The sequence below is a fragment of the Musca vetustissima genome, unplaced genomic scaffold (genome assembly GCF_032173495.1).
Source record: "Musca vetustissima isolate MV318-11 ecotype Yass unplaced genomic scaffold, APGP_CSIRO_Mvet_v1 utg113892, whole genome shotgun sequence".
NCBI classification, from domain to species: Eukaryota; Metazoa; Arthropoda; class Insecta; order Diptera; family Muscidae; genus Musca; species Musca vetustissima.
In genome coordinates, this window is record NW_026887076.1 from 1,282 (window position 1) to 22,399 (window position 21,118).

Here is a 21,118-nt window from a genome sequence, read left to right on the forward strand (position 1 = left end):
AATATCACATATTTTATTTCATCCAATTTCATATTAATAGTCCTGTTTAATATACCCATAGTGGTGAAGGGTATCATATAGTCGGCCCCGTCCGACTTTACTACTTTCCTTACTGGTTTATACACAAATTTGCATAGTTTGAAAACAACATGTATTACATCTTTCTACTCTCTCTGCCTGTCGCCGTCTCTGCAACGCCCTCTTTGGTTTTCTGAAACCAACTTTAACTTTTATGCCCACTTTAGGGCACAGCAACTACCAAAAGTCACAAAAGCAGATAAAATAAGTGTTAATTGTAAAGCAAAAGAAGAACATACGACGACAACAACTAATGTATAATCTTGCAAGGAAATCCACAAAATATTGTTGCAAGGACGAAGTTTGCCTGGAAAAACTCAACGTTTTCCCTCTAGTGCTGTTGGCCTTGTTGTCTCTGTCATTTTTCTTGGTTAAAAAGTAAAGCCAGATTTCTGACAAAAATAAAAAAAAACCCCAAAAAAGTATAAGAACCAAACTCATAAAATATACGAACGTATGTAGGTATCTGCTATGTAAATATGTTTGAGTTTGCCGCAAACAAACAAAAAACAAACAACCGAACGAAGGAAAAAAAAACAAAACTTACCAACTACTTGTAAATGCACCCGAGCACTAACTTTTGGCTCTGTTGACACTTGACATTCATAGGCACCAGCATCACGGGCCTGCACATATTTTATTTGCAATGTCCAAAATTTGTCGGGTTGTTTCAAAGCCAAAAATCGTTGGTCAGCAATGAAGACAGCTCTGCGAAAAAAGGAAAAGAAGATGGAGAAGAATGAAATTCAATATAATTAAAATATATTTTGAGTGTTTGATGGATAGAAATATCGAGAAATCAAAAAAAAAAAAAATACCAGTAAGGAAAGAAGTAAAGTCGGACTGGGCCGACTATATGATACCCTTTACCACTTTGGGGATATTCTACATATGTATATTAACAGATGTCATCTGTTCGAAGGAATATTGACAAGAAATTGAACGAACTTTAATATCCGATCTTTATCTAAAAGTAAACCAACTATAATCAATGCTTACAGATGTCATTCTGCAGTCTATTCCATACTTTGTAAATAGATTTTAAGCAAACTTTACGCACGCTATTTACAATCAACATGAATAGGTCGAAATTATGTATGGAAGCTATGCTATATCTAAATCTGAACCGATTTCAAGGAAACTTGCCCGAGATTAATTTATATCAATTTCAGTACGTTTTGCCAATCGACCTAGCTATGGGTCTCTAGTACATCATTTACTTAAAATCGGACGAAAGTATATATAGGAGCTATATGTAAATTTGAACCAATTTCAAGAAAACTTGACACGAACGGTTATAGTAACTTCAGTACATAGTACACAATTTTGTGTGTGTCGGGCAATCTTTGGTTCTTTAGTGCACAATTTACATTAAATCGGACAAAAATATATATTGGAGCTATATCTAAATCTGAACCGATTTTCACGAAACATAGCATACATCATTCTGGACCCAATTCAGTACCCTATGCCAAATTTCATGCAAATCGAAAGATATATAGGGACTTTGGAGACCCATTTTCCTTTAATCGGACGATAATATATATGGGAGCTATATATAAATCTCACCCGATTTCCTCGAAACTTGGCACACTTCATTCTATACTTAATTCAGTACCCTATGCCAAATTTCGTGCAAATCGAAAGATATATAGGGACTTTGCTGCACCATTTACCTTAAATCGGACGAAACTATATATGGGAGCTATATCTAAATCTGAACCGATTTTCTCGAAAATTAGCACACACCATTCTGGACCTTTTTCAGTACGCTGTGCTAAATTTCATGCAAATTGAAAGGTATATAGGGACTTTGCTGCACCATTTACCTAAAATCGGACGAAACTATATATGGGAGCTATATCTAAATCTGAACCGATTGTCATGAAACTTAGCACACATCATTCTACACTTAATTCAGTACTCTATGCCAAATTTTATGCAAAGCGAAAAATATAGGGGAACTTTGGTGCCCCACTTACCTTAAATCGGACGAGAATATATGGCAGCTATATCTAAATCTAAACCGATTTTCACGAAACTTAGCACACATTATTCTACACTTAATTCAGAACTCTGTGCCAAATTTCATGCAAATCGAAAGATATAGAGGGACATTGGTGCCCCATTTACCTTAAATCGGAAGAAAATATATATGGGAGCTATATCTAAATCTGAAACGATTTTTCCCAATTTCAAATTAGTCAAATTAGCCAAATTAGTGACTTGTGCCAAATTTCATCCAAATCGGATCATAAATGCGACCTGTGCTTTGTTTACAATTTAACATCTACAGACGGACGGACGGACATGCATAATTCGACTCAGAAAGTGATTCCATGCATATTCTCAAAAGGAACCATGTGTCTATCTCGTTTCCTTCTGCCTGTTACAAACATATGCACAAAACATAATATCCTGTACCACAGTGTGGTGAAGGGGATAAAAAACAAGCATTGTTTATAGAATAATATAATTTGCGAGTTCAGAAATGTACGCAAACGACTCTAAATCTACCCGAATGAAATCAATTTTAGCATAGGTTGCAGAATGGCATATGTTCGGATTGATGTTAGTCGGTTCGCATATAGATAATGATAATATATTTAATTTCCTTCCATTATATGCCAATGTTCCTTCGGAAAGGCGACATCTGTTAGGATACATTGTCGACTATATCCAAAGTAGGGGAGGGTATCATATAGTCGGCCCAGACCGACTTTGCTGGTTTTTCAATGACCAACTAAAATAATAAATAATATGTTTTAAATAATATGTTTTCAAGGGCCATTATGGCGTACATTTCAAAGAATTTTTTTCAAGGACCAGTAGGGCGTTCATTTCATACTATTATTTTTTCAATGACCGTCTACAAATACTTCCCTGTCATTAGCACATCTATAAACGAATATCTCAAGTCGTTCCTATCTATGTATTATCACACCTTCCGCCCATCTATAAAGATTACCTGGGTTTCAGATCATCTATAAAACACCATGAACTTAAGATCGCCTACAGATAGTCTCTGGCTTTCAGATTATATTCAAAGGCTACGAACGACTTCCTGCATTTAGATCGTCTATAAGGAGCCTTCAAGACATCTATAAAGACTCTCGGAGCTTTATGGTCTCCAGATAGAGTCCCCGGCTTTCAGATCGTGTAGGAAGGCCACCAGGCCTACAGACTGCCAATAATAAGTTATTGACCTTTATAGGTTATAAAAGACTTCTTGGTTTTCAGCTCGTCTATAAAGAGTGTCCGGCCTTCTGGTCATTTATAAAGATTACGTGAACTTCAGCCCCTCTATGAAATACAACCTCGCCTTATATGTGTATACCTATATAATATGTAAACATTCACATAGTATTTTCTATTTACTTACTACACTTTACAACGTATCTAAGAGCTAAAAATAAGCAAGTTGAAGTTTTTAAGCTATATAAAAATCTGTATACATGTATGTGTATGTGAAATCAAAACATCAATAAAAATTTTAGTTTACCCAGTAAGTAAGTAAGTAGCCAAACAAACAAATAAACACACAAACACAAAGTAATAAAATCAATCCTTACTTCGAATACTTCCTTTTCGAAACGAAAAATACCGTATATATTTACAGATTTCCACAAGATTTTCGACAATTCATTTCACATACATAAATACATACATATGTATTCTGAAAAGTGTATGTGTCTTTACTTATGGTTAGTTATATACTCTGTATAACTCTTAAGGTTACCAAACGAATTTCACAGATGATTGCATTTAGGGCCAAATGCTAGTTGAATGATCCCGATGTACGAAAGGGTCAGTTTGAAAGAATTTGTTGTATGGGTAGGTTTTTTGTAGATATTTTACTTGAAATGCGTACTAAAATTGTGAGAGCACAAAATGACAAATTATAGCTATTGCGGTTGCAATATATCCCAAAGACTTTAAAAGTACCTAAAATGCGGCGGCCTTAAAATAACCAGTAAGGAGAATAGTAAAGTCGGCCAGGACCGACTATATGATACTATATGAACCGACTAACATCAGTCCTAATATATGCCAACCTGCAATCTATGCTAAATTTCATTTCATTCGGGCAGATTTAGAGTCGTTTGCGTACAATGGGACAAATTTGTGTAAATCGATTTAAAGCAAACATAATAAACGCTCTTTGGTATGCTGCACTGTTAACTAGTAAGGAAAGTAGTAAAGACGGACTGGGCCGACTATATTATACCCTTCACCACTTTGGGGATATTCTACATATGTATCCTAACAGACGTCGCCTTTTCTAAGGAACATTGACATGAAATTGAACGAACTTAAACATGCGATCTTTATCTATAAGTAAACCGACTAACATCAATTCCAACACATGCCATTCTGCAACCTATTCTAAATTGTGTTAATAGATTTAAACCACACGCACTGCTTAAAATGTATCTATCAGGCACCCATTGATTATTTGGTGTACAGCCAACATAAATAGGTCGAAATTATGTATGGAAGCTAATCTAATTTCTAATCTGATTTCAAGGAAACTTCCTAGATATTAATTTTTATTAATTTTTGTACGTGTATGGGTCTGTATGGGCCTTTAGTGTACCATTTACTTAAAATCGGACGAAATTATATATAGACGGTATATGTAAATCTGAACCAATTTCCAGAAAACGTGGCACTCGAAACAGTAGCAGTACATTGTACTAAATTGTGTGCCGACCGGCCAATCATTAATCAATATATATTTTAAATCGGTTGAAAATATATATTGAAGCTACATCTAAATCTGAACCGATTTTCACGAAACTTAGTACACATCATTCTGAACCTAATTCAGTAACCCATGCCAAATTTCGTGCAAATCGGAAGATATATAGGCACTTTGGGGCCCCATTTACCTCAGATCGGACGAAACTATATATGGGAGCTATATGTAAATCTGACCCGATTTTCTTGAACGCTGTGCCAAATTTCGTGCAAATCGAAAGATATATAGGGACTTTGGTGCACGTTTTACCTTAAATCGGACGAAATTGTATATGGAGCTATATCCAAATCTGAACCGATTTTCTTGAAACTTGGCACAAATCATTCAGGACCCAATTCAGTACTCTATGCCAAATTTCGTGCAAATCGAAAAATATGTGGGGACTTTGGTGCACCATTTACCTTAAATCGGACGAAACTATATATGGGAGCTATATATAAATCTGAACCGATTTTCTCGAAACTTAGCACACATCATTATGCACCTAATTCAGTACTCTATGCCAAATTTCGTGCAAATCGAAAGATATATAGCGACTTTGGTACACCATTTACGTTAAATCGGACTAAAATATATGGGAGCTATATCTAAATCTGAACCGATTAGGGTTCGTCCTTGGTCCAAATAAGTGACCTGTGCCAAATTTCATCCAAATCGGATAATACATGCGACCTGTACTTTGTTAACAAAAATACATGGACGGACAGACAGACGGACAGACGGACATGCATAAATCGACTCAAAAATATAATTTCAATCAGACCCGAATACATATGGAAGCCATGACAGCATCCCCACCAATTTCAACAATCGGACTAACATTAGGAGCTTGGTACACAATTTTTGTAAAATCGGACGAATATATATGTATATGTGGGAGCTTTATCGAAATCTAAACCGATTTTTTCGGAAACATACCGCACATCATTCTAGACTCAATTCAGTACGCTATGCCAAATTTCATTCTATACTCCATTCGCTACGCTATGTCAAATTTCGTGCAATTTGAAGGGTTCAAAGGGCCTTTTATGCACTATTTATCTGTATATGAGAGCTATATCTAAATCTGAAACGAATTTCACAAATCTTAAAACTCATCGTCCAAGACTTATTTTAGTACGCTATGCCAAATTTCGTGCGAATCGAAATTTATATAGGAACTTTGGTACACCACCATTTACATAAAATCGGGTGAAAATATACATCGAAACCTGAACCGATTTCCCAGAAACTTAGCACACATCGTTAGAGACTCAATTCAGTACGCTATGCAAAATTTCGTGCAAATCGAATATGTGGACTTTGGCCCACCATTTACAATAAATAGGACGAACATTTATATGGGAGCTATATCTAAATTTGAACCGATTTTGCCAAACAAAGAACCAGAAAATCGATTAATATGTAGATATGCTCCCATATATATTTCGTCCGATTTTATCTAAATGATGCACCAAGCTTCCAATGTTTTTATTATTCCAACAACATTTTGCACAGCGTACTGAGGTAGTTCCAGATTGATATCTGTGAATTTTTTTTGAAATTGGTGCAGATTTAGATGTAACTCCCATATAAAGATTCGTCCGGTTTTATGCGGATGGTGTACCAAGCACTCGACATTTGTCCGATTGACACAATTTTGTATATGAAGTAGGCCAATATAGACGTATGTGAATTAGGTCAATACAGAAGACGTATGTGAAATTTTGCTGAAATTGGTCCACATTTAGATATAGCTCCCATATATAGTTTCCTCCGATTTTATGTAAATGATCCACCAAACTCCCAAGGGTTGTGCTGCAGCACATCAAATGGTTGCTCCCGTATATAACTTTACTCGATTTCATGCAAATGTTACAGCAAAGAACCCAAATCTGCTCAATTTACAAGTTTTCTTAGATTTCAAATTGGTCGTTTTAAATTTGTTAAAATATGTATGTGGATCACACATTTCATTTTAACCGATTCCATTTCAATGGTCTTCCAAAGATGCTATGCCTATGCTATCTTCAGGATACTATATATACTAACATCTCTTGTATGTACCCAAAGTGATTAGGTGTATCCTATAGTCGGTCCCTTCCAACTTTTGAACTCTTCCAACTGGTTTAAATATAAACTTGACCAATAATGCAGTTTTTCATTCTGGATCTAATAACTCAATTCAATACTTAACAGATAATGACTACATTACTCCTATTATTAATATTATCGCATTGTCAAGAGATTAATTTTTGCAATTAGTATCCTTGTAAATTAGTCCTTTCACATTAAGCCATGGAAAGTTATCCAAAATATTATTTGGCATTTGTAATCTGTTCGAATAACAACAAACACACATACTCACACACATACTGGTGTGCATAAATACTCATTAAGTTGTGGTGAAATATATTTCCTCTGTAAATTTATTTGTATTGGCTTGGTTCAAAATACCAAGTGGGTGGTTTGGGCGATATCAAACAAACGCATTTTGCCATAATGACATGCATTCAAATAATGTGTATATTTGAATCTCTCTCTTTTGATATCCCACTGTTTATCCTCAATATTTGTTCACAGACACTTATGCAGATTTATATAATCTGCACATTTGCCATAAATTTGTGGTAAATTAAGTATTCCAAAAATGTCATTATATTTATTCAAATGGCAATGAGACAATCAAGCCGGCTGCCTGGTTGGCAGTCAACCGACATTTGTACAAGCAACAGTAGATTAAGGATTGTAAGATTTAAATGAATTTGTCTTCCTGCTGATTCTATGTGTGTGTGTGGGATGTGTGTTTGACACTGCCATTGACAAACATTGATTTGCAATGTGTCATTGTTAACATTACGCATCGAGATTTATTCCAAACTGATATTTGTATTTTAGGGAGCAAATATTCAACAAAGCTTATCTAAGGCGATACGACGAACAAGGAGTTGGGATTTTTTGTAATGTTGAAAATGTTTATCTATCCAATGTTTCCGAATAACTAAAATATTGGCCCTGGACTCAAACCATGATAATAATTGACATTATGGGTTCTTACTGCGTAATAAATTTCTCTACCAATAAATGAAAACGTTTTCAAGTTCGGCCGGGCAATACAACTGTTAAATCAACTCCAACTCCGCCTCACCCGTTATTGATCCTTTTCTTACTGGTTAAAAATGTAATATTTCCTATATCACATATTTCCACTACACATATATTATTATGTATATATTAAATACTATACGCACAGGCGCACATTTTTTCATGTATTCTGGATTATTAACCCGTTTCACATTACAAAATATTATTTTAAATTATAGCATATCATTTTAACAAAATTGCACTATCATTCATTTGGCAAAAATATAATATGCCACCAATGATATTGTCATTTTTGTTTGTTTATATACTGTTACATGCACACATACATACAAACAAACAAAAGGAAGTAACAAAGCAAAGCTCAAACAAAAATCTACAACTACGAACAATAAATTGCCCTTGCATGTTTTATTTCCGGAGACAATTGTAAATTCTGACTGGTTGTGGTAGTAAATTCGTGGCTTCTCTTGCTATCGCTGCACTGTTAGTGTTTTAAAGCCATTCAACCGAAATGTCATCGATAATACCAAGAGCCATGACATAGTTTATGTGAATAGTTGAATTTTTTTTGGACAATTGTAAATTGCATAGGTGGAGGAAGATCGTAGGAGAAGCATATATTTGACATATATTAGGGTATCATGATGGGTTTAGGAAATTTTTAAATGCAAAGACATTGGAAACATGCTTTATAGTGGCTAATAACATATCTCCATTCTTAATGGAAACAACGTAAATATTTTCGAAACATTTGTTAGTATGAAATTTGAAATCATATCTTCTTTGGTGAAATGAAGCATGTTAATATTCATGGAGAATCTAAATCTACGAACTTTCCAAGATTAGCGTAGAACAAAGAAACTATAAGCAGATGAAAAAACTGAATATAATAGACTGTTTACAACCATTCTTGCATGCAGTCATAAAAGTTATTTCACTTAAAGGATATTCAATTCAGATTTTTTTTTAATAATCCTTGCAGACAAGTAAATGGTAGACTTTCTAAATGAGCTGGGAGAGATAGTCAATAGACGATTGAGAAAGAGAACTAGAGGATGGAATTATTTTGAACAGATTCAGGAGTTTATTATTGAACAAAATTATAGACCATGTTGTGTACGACTTTTATAAACACTACGAAACAGTGAGGAAAATACCATAGCCATACGGGACCGGGACCAACTGTATGATACCATATATCACTTTGAGAAGTAGAATATGCATACAATCACTTTTTAAGACGATCTATGCATGTCCGTCCGTCCGTCTGTTTGTGCATGTTAAATTGTGAATTATTATCCGAATTGCATGAAATTTGGCACAGCTCATTTGCTTGGTCCAAGGACGAACCCTATTGAAATTGGGAAAAATCGATTCAGATTTAGATGTAAATGGTGTACCAAAGTCCTTATATATCTGTCGATTTGCACAACATTTGCCATAGCGTAATGAATTAGCTATAGAATTAAGTGTGTTAAGTTTCTTGAAAATCGGTCCAGATTTAGATATAGCCCACATGTATATTTTCGTCCGATTTTATGTAAATGGTGTACCAAAGTCCCAATACATCTTTCGGTTTGCACGAAATTTGGCACAGTGTAATAAATTAGGTTTTGAATGATGTGTGTGAAGTTTCCTGAAAATCGGTCCAGATTTAGATATATCTCCCATATATATTTTCGTCCGGTTTAATATATATGGTGTACCAAAGTCCCTATATATCTTTCGATTTGCACGAAATTTGGCACAGTGTACTAAATTAGGTTTAGACGGATGTGTGTTAAGTTTTCTGAAAATCGGTCCAGTTGTAGATATAGCTCCTATATATATTTTCGTCTGATTTTATATAAATGGTGTACCAAAGTCCCTATATATGTTTCGATTTGCACGAAATATGGCATAGCGTAATGAATTAGCTCTAGAATGATGTGTGTCAAATTTCTTGAAAATCGGTCCAGATTTAGATATAGCTCCCATATATATTTTCGTTCGATTTAATGTCAATGGTGTACCAAAGTCCCTATATATCATTCGATTTGTACGAAATTTGGCATAGCGTAATGAATTAAGTCTAGAATGATGTATGTTAAGTTTCCTGAAAATCGGTCCAGATTTAAATATAGCTCCCATATATATTTTCGTCCGATTTAATGTAAATGGTGTCGTCCGATTTTACACAAAATTGACACAAACTTTTCACAACGTACTGGAGTTAGAATAACCTAGAATTTGCCACAAAATCTATACTCATACTGAAGTTACTATAACATGCTCTACTTACTGAAGTTACTATAACATTGGCAAGTTTAGTTCAAATCGGATTAGATTTTGATATAGCTTATATATAATATATTATATAATGTAATAATTGATTTTTATAATTTTGTCCCTGGTCCTTTAAAAATTCGACGTCTTTTATGTTTCATTTGTTGATTATACCGAAAGTGGTGAAGGGTATCATATAGTCGGCCCCGTCCGACTTTACTACTTTCCTTACTGGTTTTGGTGTTACATTTATATGAAATCTAAAATTGCGTATGGGAGCTATATCCAAATCTGAATAAATTTCTGCAAAACTTCACAGATGTCAAACTGAATTCAGTACGCTGTGCAAAATTTTGTCTTAATCGGGCAAAACTATATATCGGAGCTATTTTCCTTGGACAAGTTGATGATCAATTAGTATTTATGAGCCTAAATGAATTTACGCAACAAAAAGGTCATAGATGAAATTGTAAAATTTTTCCTGAAAGCTGAAGTAGGTCTCTACAGACGATATTATGGGAGACGCCGTTGAAGAGCCGAATAGGGTACGTATACATAAGAGGGTTCCTAAATGAACCAAGAACAAGTCGAAAGCAGTCTTAGGTTCCTTGGAACAAGTTGATGACCAGTTTGCATTTATGGAAATTATGTTTGAGAAGCATTTAATGAATCTACACAACCAAAAGGTCATTGACAATTTGTAAATTTCTGAAGGCCCCATGTATGCTAAAATTGTAAAATGCTTTTTGGAAATTATGTTTGAGAAGCATTTAATGAATCTACATAACATGTCTGACTATACCCTTTGGCTTTTATGACTTTCTACAATTAAACTTTTATAATTAACCCTCGTTCTAATGATAAATTGCTTTCGCCCCTTATTAAATGTAAACATGCCCAGCTATCTATATCCGTTCAACTAAATTTTAAATTCAAAATAACAACGGATGTTGTTGGTCTACATTATTCAACCCCATATATGTTTCCTTTCTTTCACCAACAAAAGTAGGCTCATCGAAAACCCCATTCACCTACAAAAATTATTTTATACGATTACCTTCCCTAAATCAGATTTGCAATAATAACATGAGCTGCATATTCGTTGATAACCCATATAACAAATAATACCTTCTGTTCGCTGTTCGTTCCACAATCTGGTATTAGAAAATTCCCAAAAGTATTTGCATCTCTATGGAACTGGGCATCAATTCACCATACGAGCGAGCACACAAGATGGATAGATGGATATAAAACCAAAGTAAATGGAGCTACTTGAAAATACATCTACTTACAAAGTTTTGTTCCACAACAACAACTACTCCATCTATTGCTGCACTCTCTTTAGAAAAAAAACTGAACTATTGGAAGTGAAGCAAGGCAAAGAATAAAAAATAAAAGACAACAAATGAAGGGAATAAAATTGTTTGCGTTTTTTCTCTCCACGATGTAACTTGAACAACGTATGAGCCAATCTACCAGAGAGTGTTGTTGGTACTGCTTCTGTTTCAGAGCAGCCAATAAGCAGCGGGAAACATTAAGACACACAATAAACGAAACGAAAGGATGCAAGCTGTACAGGAAGTAGAAAAAAAATTCAATTGAGAAAAAAACACCAACACCACTATCACATACAAAAACACTAATGTAACGCTATTCGCATCTGTGAGTATGCATTTAGTCGAAAGTGTGTGTACATGGGTGTGTGTGTGTGAGTGTGTACACTCTTAAAGGAGTTTGCCGTTGATTTGTGTCCGCACTGATTGCTTCCTAGTGTAATGCAATCTCTTATATCAATCTATGGGACACAAAGCAAAGCTGAAGTAAAAAATGCAATAAAAGAAAAATCTAGAAAGAAAACAAAATGCGTGTGAGTGGATGCGTTACAGTCTAAATGCGTTGCTTTGACACATATATACCCACAAAGACATATAAAGGAAACTGTACCAGGAATAAACTAATGTATATGTGTACTGGTTCTCATTCAACAGCATTCCTGTACTATGCGATAGATATACGGTATAAAGGAGTTCTTTGGTTGGTAGATGTAAGTGGTTGTTCTAGTTGAATATACAAAATATTAATATATTTTGTTGGGGAACCAGAAATCCATTATTTTTATATCAACTATAGGACTTTACATAACATGCTTTGAAATGTCCGATTTGGGCAAAATATGCACCGTTTTGTTGTATGATTTGTTGCCATTTTAAAGGTAACTTTATAATGCCTCTTTCATAGAAGTCCTGCACTCTATTTACAAAAGATACAAGATACAAGATACAAGTTTTAATCAATAAAGAAATTTTGCAATGTAAGAAAAATATGATCATCGTATGGTGCCAAGTCCGGACTGTATTGCGGATGCATTAAAACTTTCGAACCCAGCTCCTAAAGTTTCTGGAGAGTCACTGTAGATGTGTATGACCTAACGTTGTCCTGGTGGAATACAACACTTCTCCTGTTGGCCAATTCTGGCCTTTTGTGCTCAATTGCTATCATCAAACGGCCCAGTTGTTGACAGTAGAGATCAGTCCCACCAAATGCATAGCAGAACCTTCCTGGCCGTTAGTCCTGGTTTGGCCACCGTTTGAGGTGACCACAATCGTTTTCGCACAGGTTTATCGTTTATGATCCATTTCTTCAGTCACCTTCCGGTTAAGAAATGGGTCTATCTCATTCCGTTTGGCCAAGGCTTCTTAGATGGAAATAAGATCCATTCTATTTTTATACCCTTCACCACACTGTGGTACAGGGTATTATGTCTTTGTGTCTGACAAAAGGAATCGAGATAGACCCATGGTTTCTTTGAAAATATGCATAGAATCACTTTCTTATTCGATTTACGCATTTACGTCTGTCCGTCCGTCAATGTATTTCTGTGAATAAAGTACAGGTCGCATATATGATCCGATTTAACTTATTTTGCCCAATGACGAACCCTATTGAAATTGGAGAAAACCGGATCAGATTTAGATATAGCTCCGGTCCGATTTTATTTTAAATGAAACCAAACTCTCAATAATTATTTCGATCGGGACAAAATTTTGCATAGCACACTGAATCAGGTCCATACTTATCTATGGAATCGGTTCAGATTTAGATATAAGTCACATATATAGTATCGTCCGATTTTATCTAAATGATGCACCAAACTCCCAATATTTGTTCGATTGATATAAAATTCTGCACAGAGTACTGAATTTGATCCAGACTGATGTCTGCGAAGTTTTGTTAAAGTCAATTCAGACGTAGATATAGCTCCCACATATAGTTTCGTCCGATTTTTTGTGAAAGACACACGAAACTCCCAATATTTGTCTGATTGAGCAAAATTTCGCCCGATTCCATCTCAATGGAATCTTTTGAATCTCAATGGAAACTTTTGAACTTTCCTCACTTTTTTTTTTTTTTTTGTGTTAATTGGTGTGGCAGCCAAACATCAACTGAAGAGCTTAAGGGAGTCTCTATAGGCGAGCTGAAGGGAGTCTCTATAAGCGAGCTGAAGGGAGTCTTTATAGGCGAGCTGAAGGGAGTCTCTATAGGCGAGCTGAAGTCTCTATAGGCGAGCTAAAGGGAGTCTATATAGACGAGCTGAAGGGAGTATCTATAGGCGAGCTGAAGAAAGTCTCTATGGGCGAGCTGAATTCTATATAGACGAGCTGAAGGGAGTCTCTATAGACCAGCTGAAGGGAGTATCTATAGGCGAGCTGAAGAGAGTCTCTATGGGCGAGCTAAAAGAAGTCTCTATAGACGAGCTGAAGGGAGTCTCAAAAGACGTTCTTAAGCAGATGTTATTTAATGGGCGACCTTAAGATCTTACTCCTTCAAATATTGACTGAGGATATAGACGAGCTGAGGAAGACAATCGTTATAGTGGAGCTTATGTAATTCTTTATATGCGATCTGAATTATTATGTGCTATAGCATTTGATATCCATTGCACCGAAATGCAGTTTTATTTAAAACTCTATAATATTTGTAGTATAGCGATTTTGTATTACTTTCACATTCTGTTCTCATATATATATATATATATTTTCACATACTTATTTATAAAGCAAAAATGCCTGAAAGGTTGCTTGATTGCCCCCAAGCATAAACATACAAGTATATTTGTTTAAATTGCTTGTATTTTATGTGTTGTATGAGTCTGTGGCCCTCAGGTCCTCTATTCAGGGGGCTACCATGCGTGGTAAATTCAACAAATGCAGCAACAAAAACGGAGTAGCATCATCATCATCAGTATTCACATGAGAATCAGTCGTAGCAGCAGCAGCTGTAATGTCTTGTGTCACATTTATCTTCAAAACTTTACCGGCTTGGAGTTTTTTTTTCCTGTTTTTCCTTTTGTCTCTATAGAAAACAAACTACTCCTCCTCATTCTCTCGCCTCGACGATTCAAACAAAACTCAACAATCAGTTTCTTTCAACGCAATCAAAAAAAGCAAAAAAATGAAGGACATTATATGGCAGAGTGTGTGAGAGCCCAAACACCCGGCTGCCATTCCTTGAACAACTTCCGGAAGCTGTCGCAATGCATTCAAGAAAAATAAACTTTTGTCTTTGAACAGAGTGGTGTGAAGAAAACTGAGGAAAATTCTAAGATATAGATGGTAAGAAAGTGGAGAGAGAGAGAGAGAGTGTGAAAGAAAGAAAACTCCTAAGTAAACGTAATAGAAATTGATTGCTTAGATTATGTGTCTAAGTGTTTTTGTATATTGGAGCAAATAAATAAATGCAATGTGGATGTATGGCTGTCGGTCGGTCTGTCCGTTTGACTATCTTTCAGGGATGCGAAAAAAATACTCTGGGATTTGAACAGAGTGTCTTGTCATTCCAACAGTGTCATTCCATTCACTTGGTCGTAAATGGAATAGAAGGTGTTTACCTGCACATTTTGTTTACATTACATTTCATTTGTCAAAGTTATTTACGGGCTAAATTTAAAAAGGTAATAGTTGAGAGTGGTTGGTTTGTTTGGGTGTATGGGTGCCGAGAGTGTATATTTGTATTTGCCCTGCACCTCTGACCAACCTATCGATATTGATCGAATCTCAAAAGGTGGTCAAATTGAATAAAAGTTTTCAATATCTCATGTGTGCAGATTTTTAAAAAGTGTTATGCTTAGCATTACACAAATAATCAATTTCACTTGAAGTTTGATTAAATATTGGAAATTTAATTATTTGTCTATGATACGATTTAGTGAGCCTGTTGGGAGGGAAACACTTTCGAATGAATTCCTAAAGAGATATGCATATAAAGTTATGCTATAATAAAATAGCTTCAATGTATTTGTACTACTTCAAATTTTAATATCATTACACTGTGGAACAGGGTATTATGTATTTGTGCATATGTTTGTAACGAGATAAAGACATGATTCCTTTGGAACCCTATTGAAATTGGGAAAAATCGGTACAGATTTAGATATAGCTCCCATATATATTTTCGTCCGATTTAAGGTAAATGGGGCACCAAAGTCCATCTATATCTTTCGGTTTGCATGAAATTTGTCACAGAGTACTGAATTAGGTCCATAATGATGTGTGCCAAGTTTCGACAAAAAATCGGTTTAAATTTAGATATAGTTCCATATATATATCACCTATAAAACATCCTTTCAACTCGCCTACAGAAACTCCCTTCAGCTCGTCTATAAAATACCTCTTCAGCTCATCTATAGGGACTCCCTTCAGCTCGCCTATAAAGGCTCCCTTCAGCTCGCCTATAAAGGCTCCCTTCAGCTCGCCTATAAAGGCTCCCTTCAGCTCGCCTATAAAGGCTCCCTTCAGGTCGCCTATAAAGGCTTCCTTCAGCTCGCCTATAAAGGCTTCCTTCAGCTCGCCTATAAACACCTGTGCATTCGTCTATGCAAGAAACTGGCGTTCAGCAGGTGTATGGAAAAATTCCTTAGACCCGACTGAAATCCTCAAAGGTCGTCTCAAGTCTTTACTCTCCTGGTCTATAAATATCCCCCTCATTTCCTCACATTTATCGATGTCACTGTCAATGTTTCATTGTGTTTGATCCTTCAATCTCCAAAATTACACCTTATGCCACACATTGTCAAAATTCATTGGTAATGTACATGGAAAATCCTTAATAATCTTATCATTGTGAAATAATTCATGGTACCATTTCTTCGAATGAATGAATGCACACAACATAAATCGCTATGTGTGTGAGTAAATATATTACTCCTCCATGTCCGGTTACTGAAGCATGTATGTGTGTGTGTATACACAATATCCTTATAGTACTGACATACAAACATACGAGTACAAAGATTCACCGAACATTACAACGTAAAATGTCATCAACAATTTTCTTAATTACCTGTCAACAGTAAGTATGTGGCCATCTCGTACACGTATCCAGGAAACTGATTTATTTCCGAGTTGTTTCACCTGCAACAAAAAAGAAGAAGCATAAGAAGAAATGTAGATGTCAAATGAATGCAGTTAGTAACGACATAAATAAGGAAGTGGATGTGAAGATCATAAACTAAATGATATATGTGTGGTTGTGATGATGATGATGATGACCAGTATGAGTGTGTATGTGCAGTTAAGTACATGTGTGTGCTGTATTTGCTATGGATTGTGCAAGTGTAGTTCTATTCCATAATTATTGTGAAATAGTTAGTTGTTGTTTTTGTGGTTGTTATGATTCGTTCAATGTTATTAATATGTAATTAATATTTGTAGATAGGTTAACATGAAAAGGAAATCAAATGCATTTCATAATTAAATATTCTAATGGAAGCACATAAAAATTGACAGTTGAACAACTGTGAATTGATTAGTAATTAATAAATATGGGGATTGAAAGAGGCCTTAGATATGGGCATTTATTAATATTTAATATCTAAAATGGCAATTTTATTATTATAATTATTTTTATTAACCTCAAGATTAAAATATACTTAATTAAATGCATTTTTTTTTTCTTACAAATTTAAGGCCAAAAGTAGCTGTATTAAATTTTGAAAAAAAAAACATTAGTAAGGGACTTCGTAACTTCCAGCTACCATTTAAAGACTAAATCCTTTCTAGACATAAGGCTACTTGAAGACTGCCAGTTCCTTTTTCAGCTTGTCTATAAAATACTTCTTGCTTCAGCGCATATATTAGCCTTAAGTCATTTCATGAAAGACTCCCTTGCGTTCACCCCATCCATGAAAGACTCCCTGGCCTCCAGCTTTTGTACGAAAGACTTCCTGTCCTTTAGATAGTCCTAGGAAGTCTCAATGGCCATCAGCTCATCCATGAAATGTCATTCATCTTCAGTTCGTTTATTAAAGACTCGCTGACGTTCAGCTCGTCTAATAAAGACTGCCTCGACTCCAGCTCTAATATAAAATTCTTACTGGCCTCTCTTTTACGAGATACTCACTGACCTCCTGCTCGTCTATAAAAGACTCTCTGGCTTTCAACTCGTCTAAGAATGACTCCCTGGCCTTCAGTTCGTGTATGAAGAAGTGTCAGGTCTTCAGTTTATCTATTAGCGATTGCCTGGTCGTAAGCTCGTCTATGAAAGCCTACTTGGCATTCAGGTCGTTTAAATCAGATTTCCTGGTTTTCACGAAGTCTATGAAAGACTCTCTGGCTTTCAGTTTGTCTATGAGAACCTCCTGGGCTTTCAGTTTGTCTTTGAAAGACTCCTTGGCCTTCAGTTCATCAATGAGTGACTCCTTGACCTTCATGTCGTCTATGAAAGGCTCTCTGGCATTCAGTTTGTCTATGAGATCCTCCTGGGCTTTCAGTTCGTCTTTTAAAGACTGTCTGGTTTTCAGCTAGTCTATGAAAGCTTGCTGACCTTAAGCTCGCCTATGAAAGCATGCCTGGCCTTTAGTTCGTCTTAAGAAGATTCCTTGGCCTTCAGTTCATCAATGAGTGACTCCTTGACCTTCATGTCGTCTATGAAAGGCACTTTGGTCATCAACTTGTCTATGAAAGACCTTCTGCCCTTCAGCTCCCCTTCAACTCGTCTACGAGAGATTGCCTGGCCTTAAGGTTGCCTATAAACGACTCTCTAGCCATCAGCTCTCCTTTCCAAGATTCACTGATCTTCAATCCGTTATGAACGAATTCCTGACCTTCAGTTGGTCTATGAAAGATTACCAGGCCTTCTAGTCTGGTCTTCAGTTCGTCTCCGAATAGTATATGAAAATCTTTCTAAACTTCAGCTAGTGTGTGAAAGATTGCATGGGCTAAAGGTCGTCTACAAATGATTTACTGGCCTTCAGCTCTTCTATGAAAGACTCCCTGGCCATTAGGTCGCTCTTTACAAGACTTACTGGACTTTAATCCGGCTATAAATGACTCCCTGGCCTTCAGCACGTCTATGATCAGATAGGAAAGAGTACCTGGCTATAAAAGGCTTCCTGGTTGACGGTTCTTACGGCCATTATCTCGTAATAGCCATTGTCTGTCTCGTAATTAATCCTATTTTTATCTTTTTAATTGAAATTTGATAATTTTTCTCCTTTCATTAAATACAAATTGTTTTCAATTTTCATAATTATAAGGACAAATGGTAAATATCACTGATATGACGAGCTCAATGAAATGTATAACGCAATTTTGACCCTGGAGGTTCATTGTGGTTCAATTCAAATGAAGAAATAATGGAATGATGTTTCCATAAATTCCATTAACTTTATGACATGTTCATACCAGTGAAAAAGGAATTTTCGGAGGCTGAATTGTGCAATTCCCCTTGCTTAGAACATTTCTGATGGCATCATAGACCAACCCGCAATGTGAAAAGATTTCCAATTAAGTGGCATAGTTCTTTGTTAGTCACAAAGCCGTGACATTGCTTGAGAAAATAACACCCTGCCCACCACATACACAAGGGGTTAAATGCCAACCGAGTCAGCTATACAAATTATTTAATTAGTTCTTAATTATTATTAACGTTACTTTGATATCTACTGTTCGCACAGAGACTATTGTTATTTTAATTTCCAATTGTCATTGCGAGAAGAAATTCAATTTTAATTGCAATCATTGCGTTACGTTATACAATCCAATTAAAATAACAGACATACAAATTGCCTCGCTCTTTCCCCCTTCCCCTTTATTAATATATTAGTTGAAATAATGATGATAATAATAATCATTATGCTGGCATTTATAATTATTTTAAGATTTCATAGTTAGTAGCTTCATTGTCTGTTTCGTTGTTCGTCACATTCGCACCCACCCACACACACACACAGACACAAAAAAATAAAGACTATCACATGCAAAGGAACCGTGACAACCAGCCATATCAGAGCTTTATGAAAAGGCCATGGGCCAATTATTGTTACTGTTGTGCTGGCATACAAATAAACCGTTTTTTTTTTTTGTTCTTGTTGCTGCTGTCCGTTGTGCACAATGAATGATTAAATAATTTGATTTATAACACATTCTCGTATTTAAATTCCCCAAAAGGATTTACGTTTTCAGATTGAAACACCACGACCCCAAGCCCATTGCACTCTCGTATCTGTAATTAAATATTTCCATAGTTGATTACATGTAAAAGCCTTTGTGAACACACATGTCACGAGGTCACACATACTATGACTGATTATCCTGTTGCATATTCAACATTTCATCATTATAAATAATAATAGTAATATTTAAAGCAAATTAAATAAAATATTGGTGAAACTCTGGAAATTATATATACTCAAATGAATAAGGCTTATATGTAAGGTCGGGTCACACATTTTATACCCTTTACCACTGGGTCCCTGGTGTATCATTTACATAAAATCGATAGATAATATATAAGGGAAATATACTTAAGTCTCAAACGATTTTCACGAAACTTAGCACACAACTTTCTAGACTAAATTCAGTACTCTATGCAATATAAAAATCATGATACACCATTCACATAAAATCGGATGTAAAACCAGTAAGGAAAGTAGTAAAGTCGGACGGGGCCGACTATATGATACCCTCCACCACTTTGGGTATATTCAACAGATAAATCCTAACAGACGTCGAATTTTTGAAGGGCCATTAAAATGAAAATGTACTAAAAATCGGGAGAAAATATATAAAGGTGCTCTATCCAAATCTGAACCGATTTCAAAACTTTCCACACGCTAGGTTGTATTAACTTCAGTGCGTTGTGCAAAATTTTGTGTCAATCGGTCTACCTTTGGGTCTTTGTTGAACCATTTACTTAAAATCGGACGAACCTATATATAGGTGCTGTATCCAAATCTGAACCGATTCTTATTATAGCACACGGTAGGTTACACTAAATTCAGCACATTGTGCAAAAAAAATATACATTCAGAAGAAAAAATATATAGGAGCTATATCTAAATCTGAACTGATTTTCAAGAAACTTAACACACATTATTCTAGAACTAATTCATTACGCTATACCAAATTTCGTGCAAATCGAGAGATATATAGAGACTTTGGTGCAACATTTACATTAAATCGGACGAAATTATATATGGGAGCTATATCTGAATCTGGACCGATTTTCAGGAAACTTAACACACATCATTTTACACTTAATTCATTATGCTATGACAAATTTCGTGCAAACCAAATTATATATGAGCACTTTGGTAACCATTTTCATTAAATCGGACGAAAATATATATGGGAGCTATATCTAAATCTGGATCGATTTTCATAAAACTTAACACACATCTTTCTAGACCTAATTCAGTACGCTGTGCCAAATTTCGTGCAAATCTAAAGATATATAGGGACTTTGGTGCACCATTTGCCTTAAATCGGACGAATCTATATATGGGAGCTATATCTAAATCTCGACCGATTTTCAGGAAACTTAACACACATCATTTTAGGCCTAATTCAATACGCTGTGCCAAATTTCGTGCAAATCGAAAGATATATAGGGACCTTAAATCGGACGAAAATATATATATTGGAGATATAT

General features: G+C 35.4%; 1 protein-coding gene across 1 annotated transcript in view; it reads right to left on the reverse strand.

The window, feature by feature from the left end:
* Positions 1-625: 625 nt before the first annotated feature.
* Positions 626-21,118, reverse strand: part of LOC133334579 (uncharacterized) — a gene marked incomplete at its 3' end in the record, with an annotated part of 63,429 nt that continues 42,936 nt past the window's right edge. The window contains exons 3-4 of the mRNA XM_061542892.1: positions 16,529-16,599; positions 626-786 (exon numbers count right to left, since the gene is read on the reverse strand). Coding sequence (XP_061398876.1) covers positions 626-786; positions 16,529-16,599 — 232 coding nt within the window. The remainder of the gene's footprint in view (positions 787-16,528; positions 16,600-21,118) is intronic.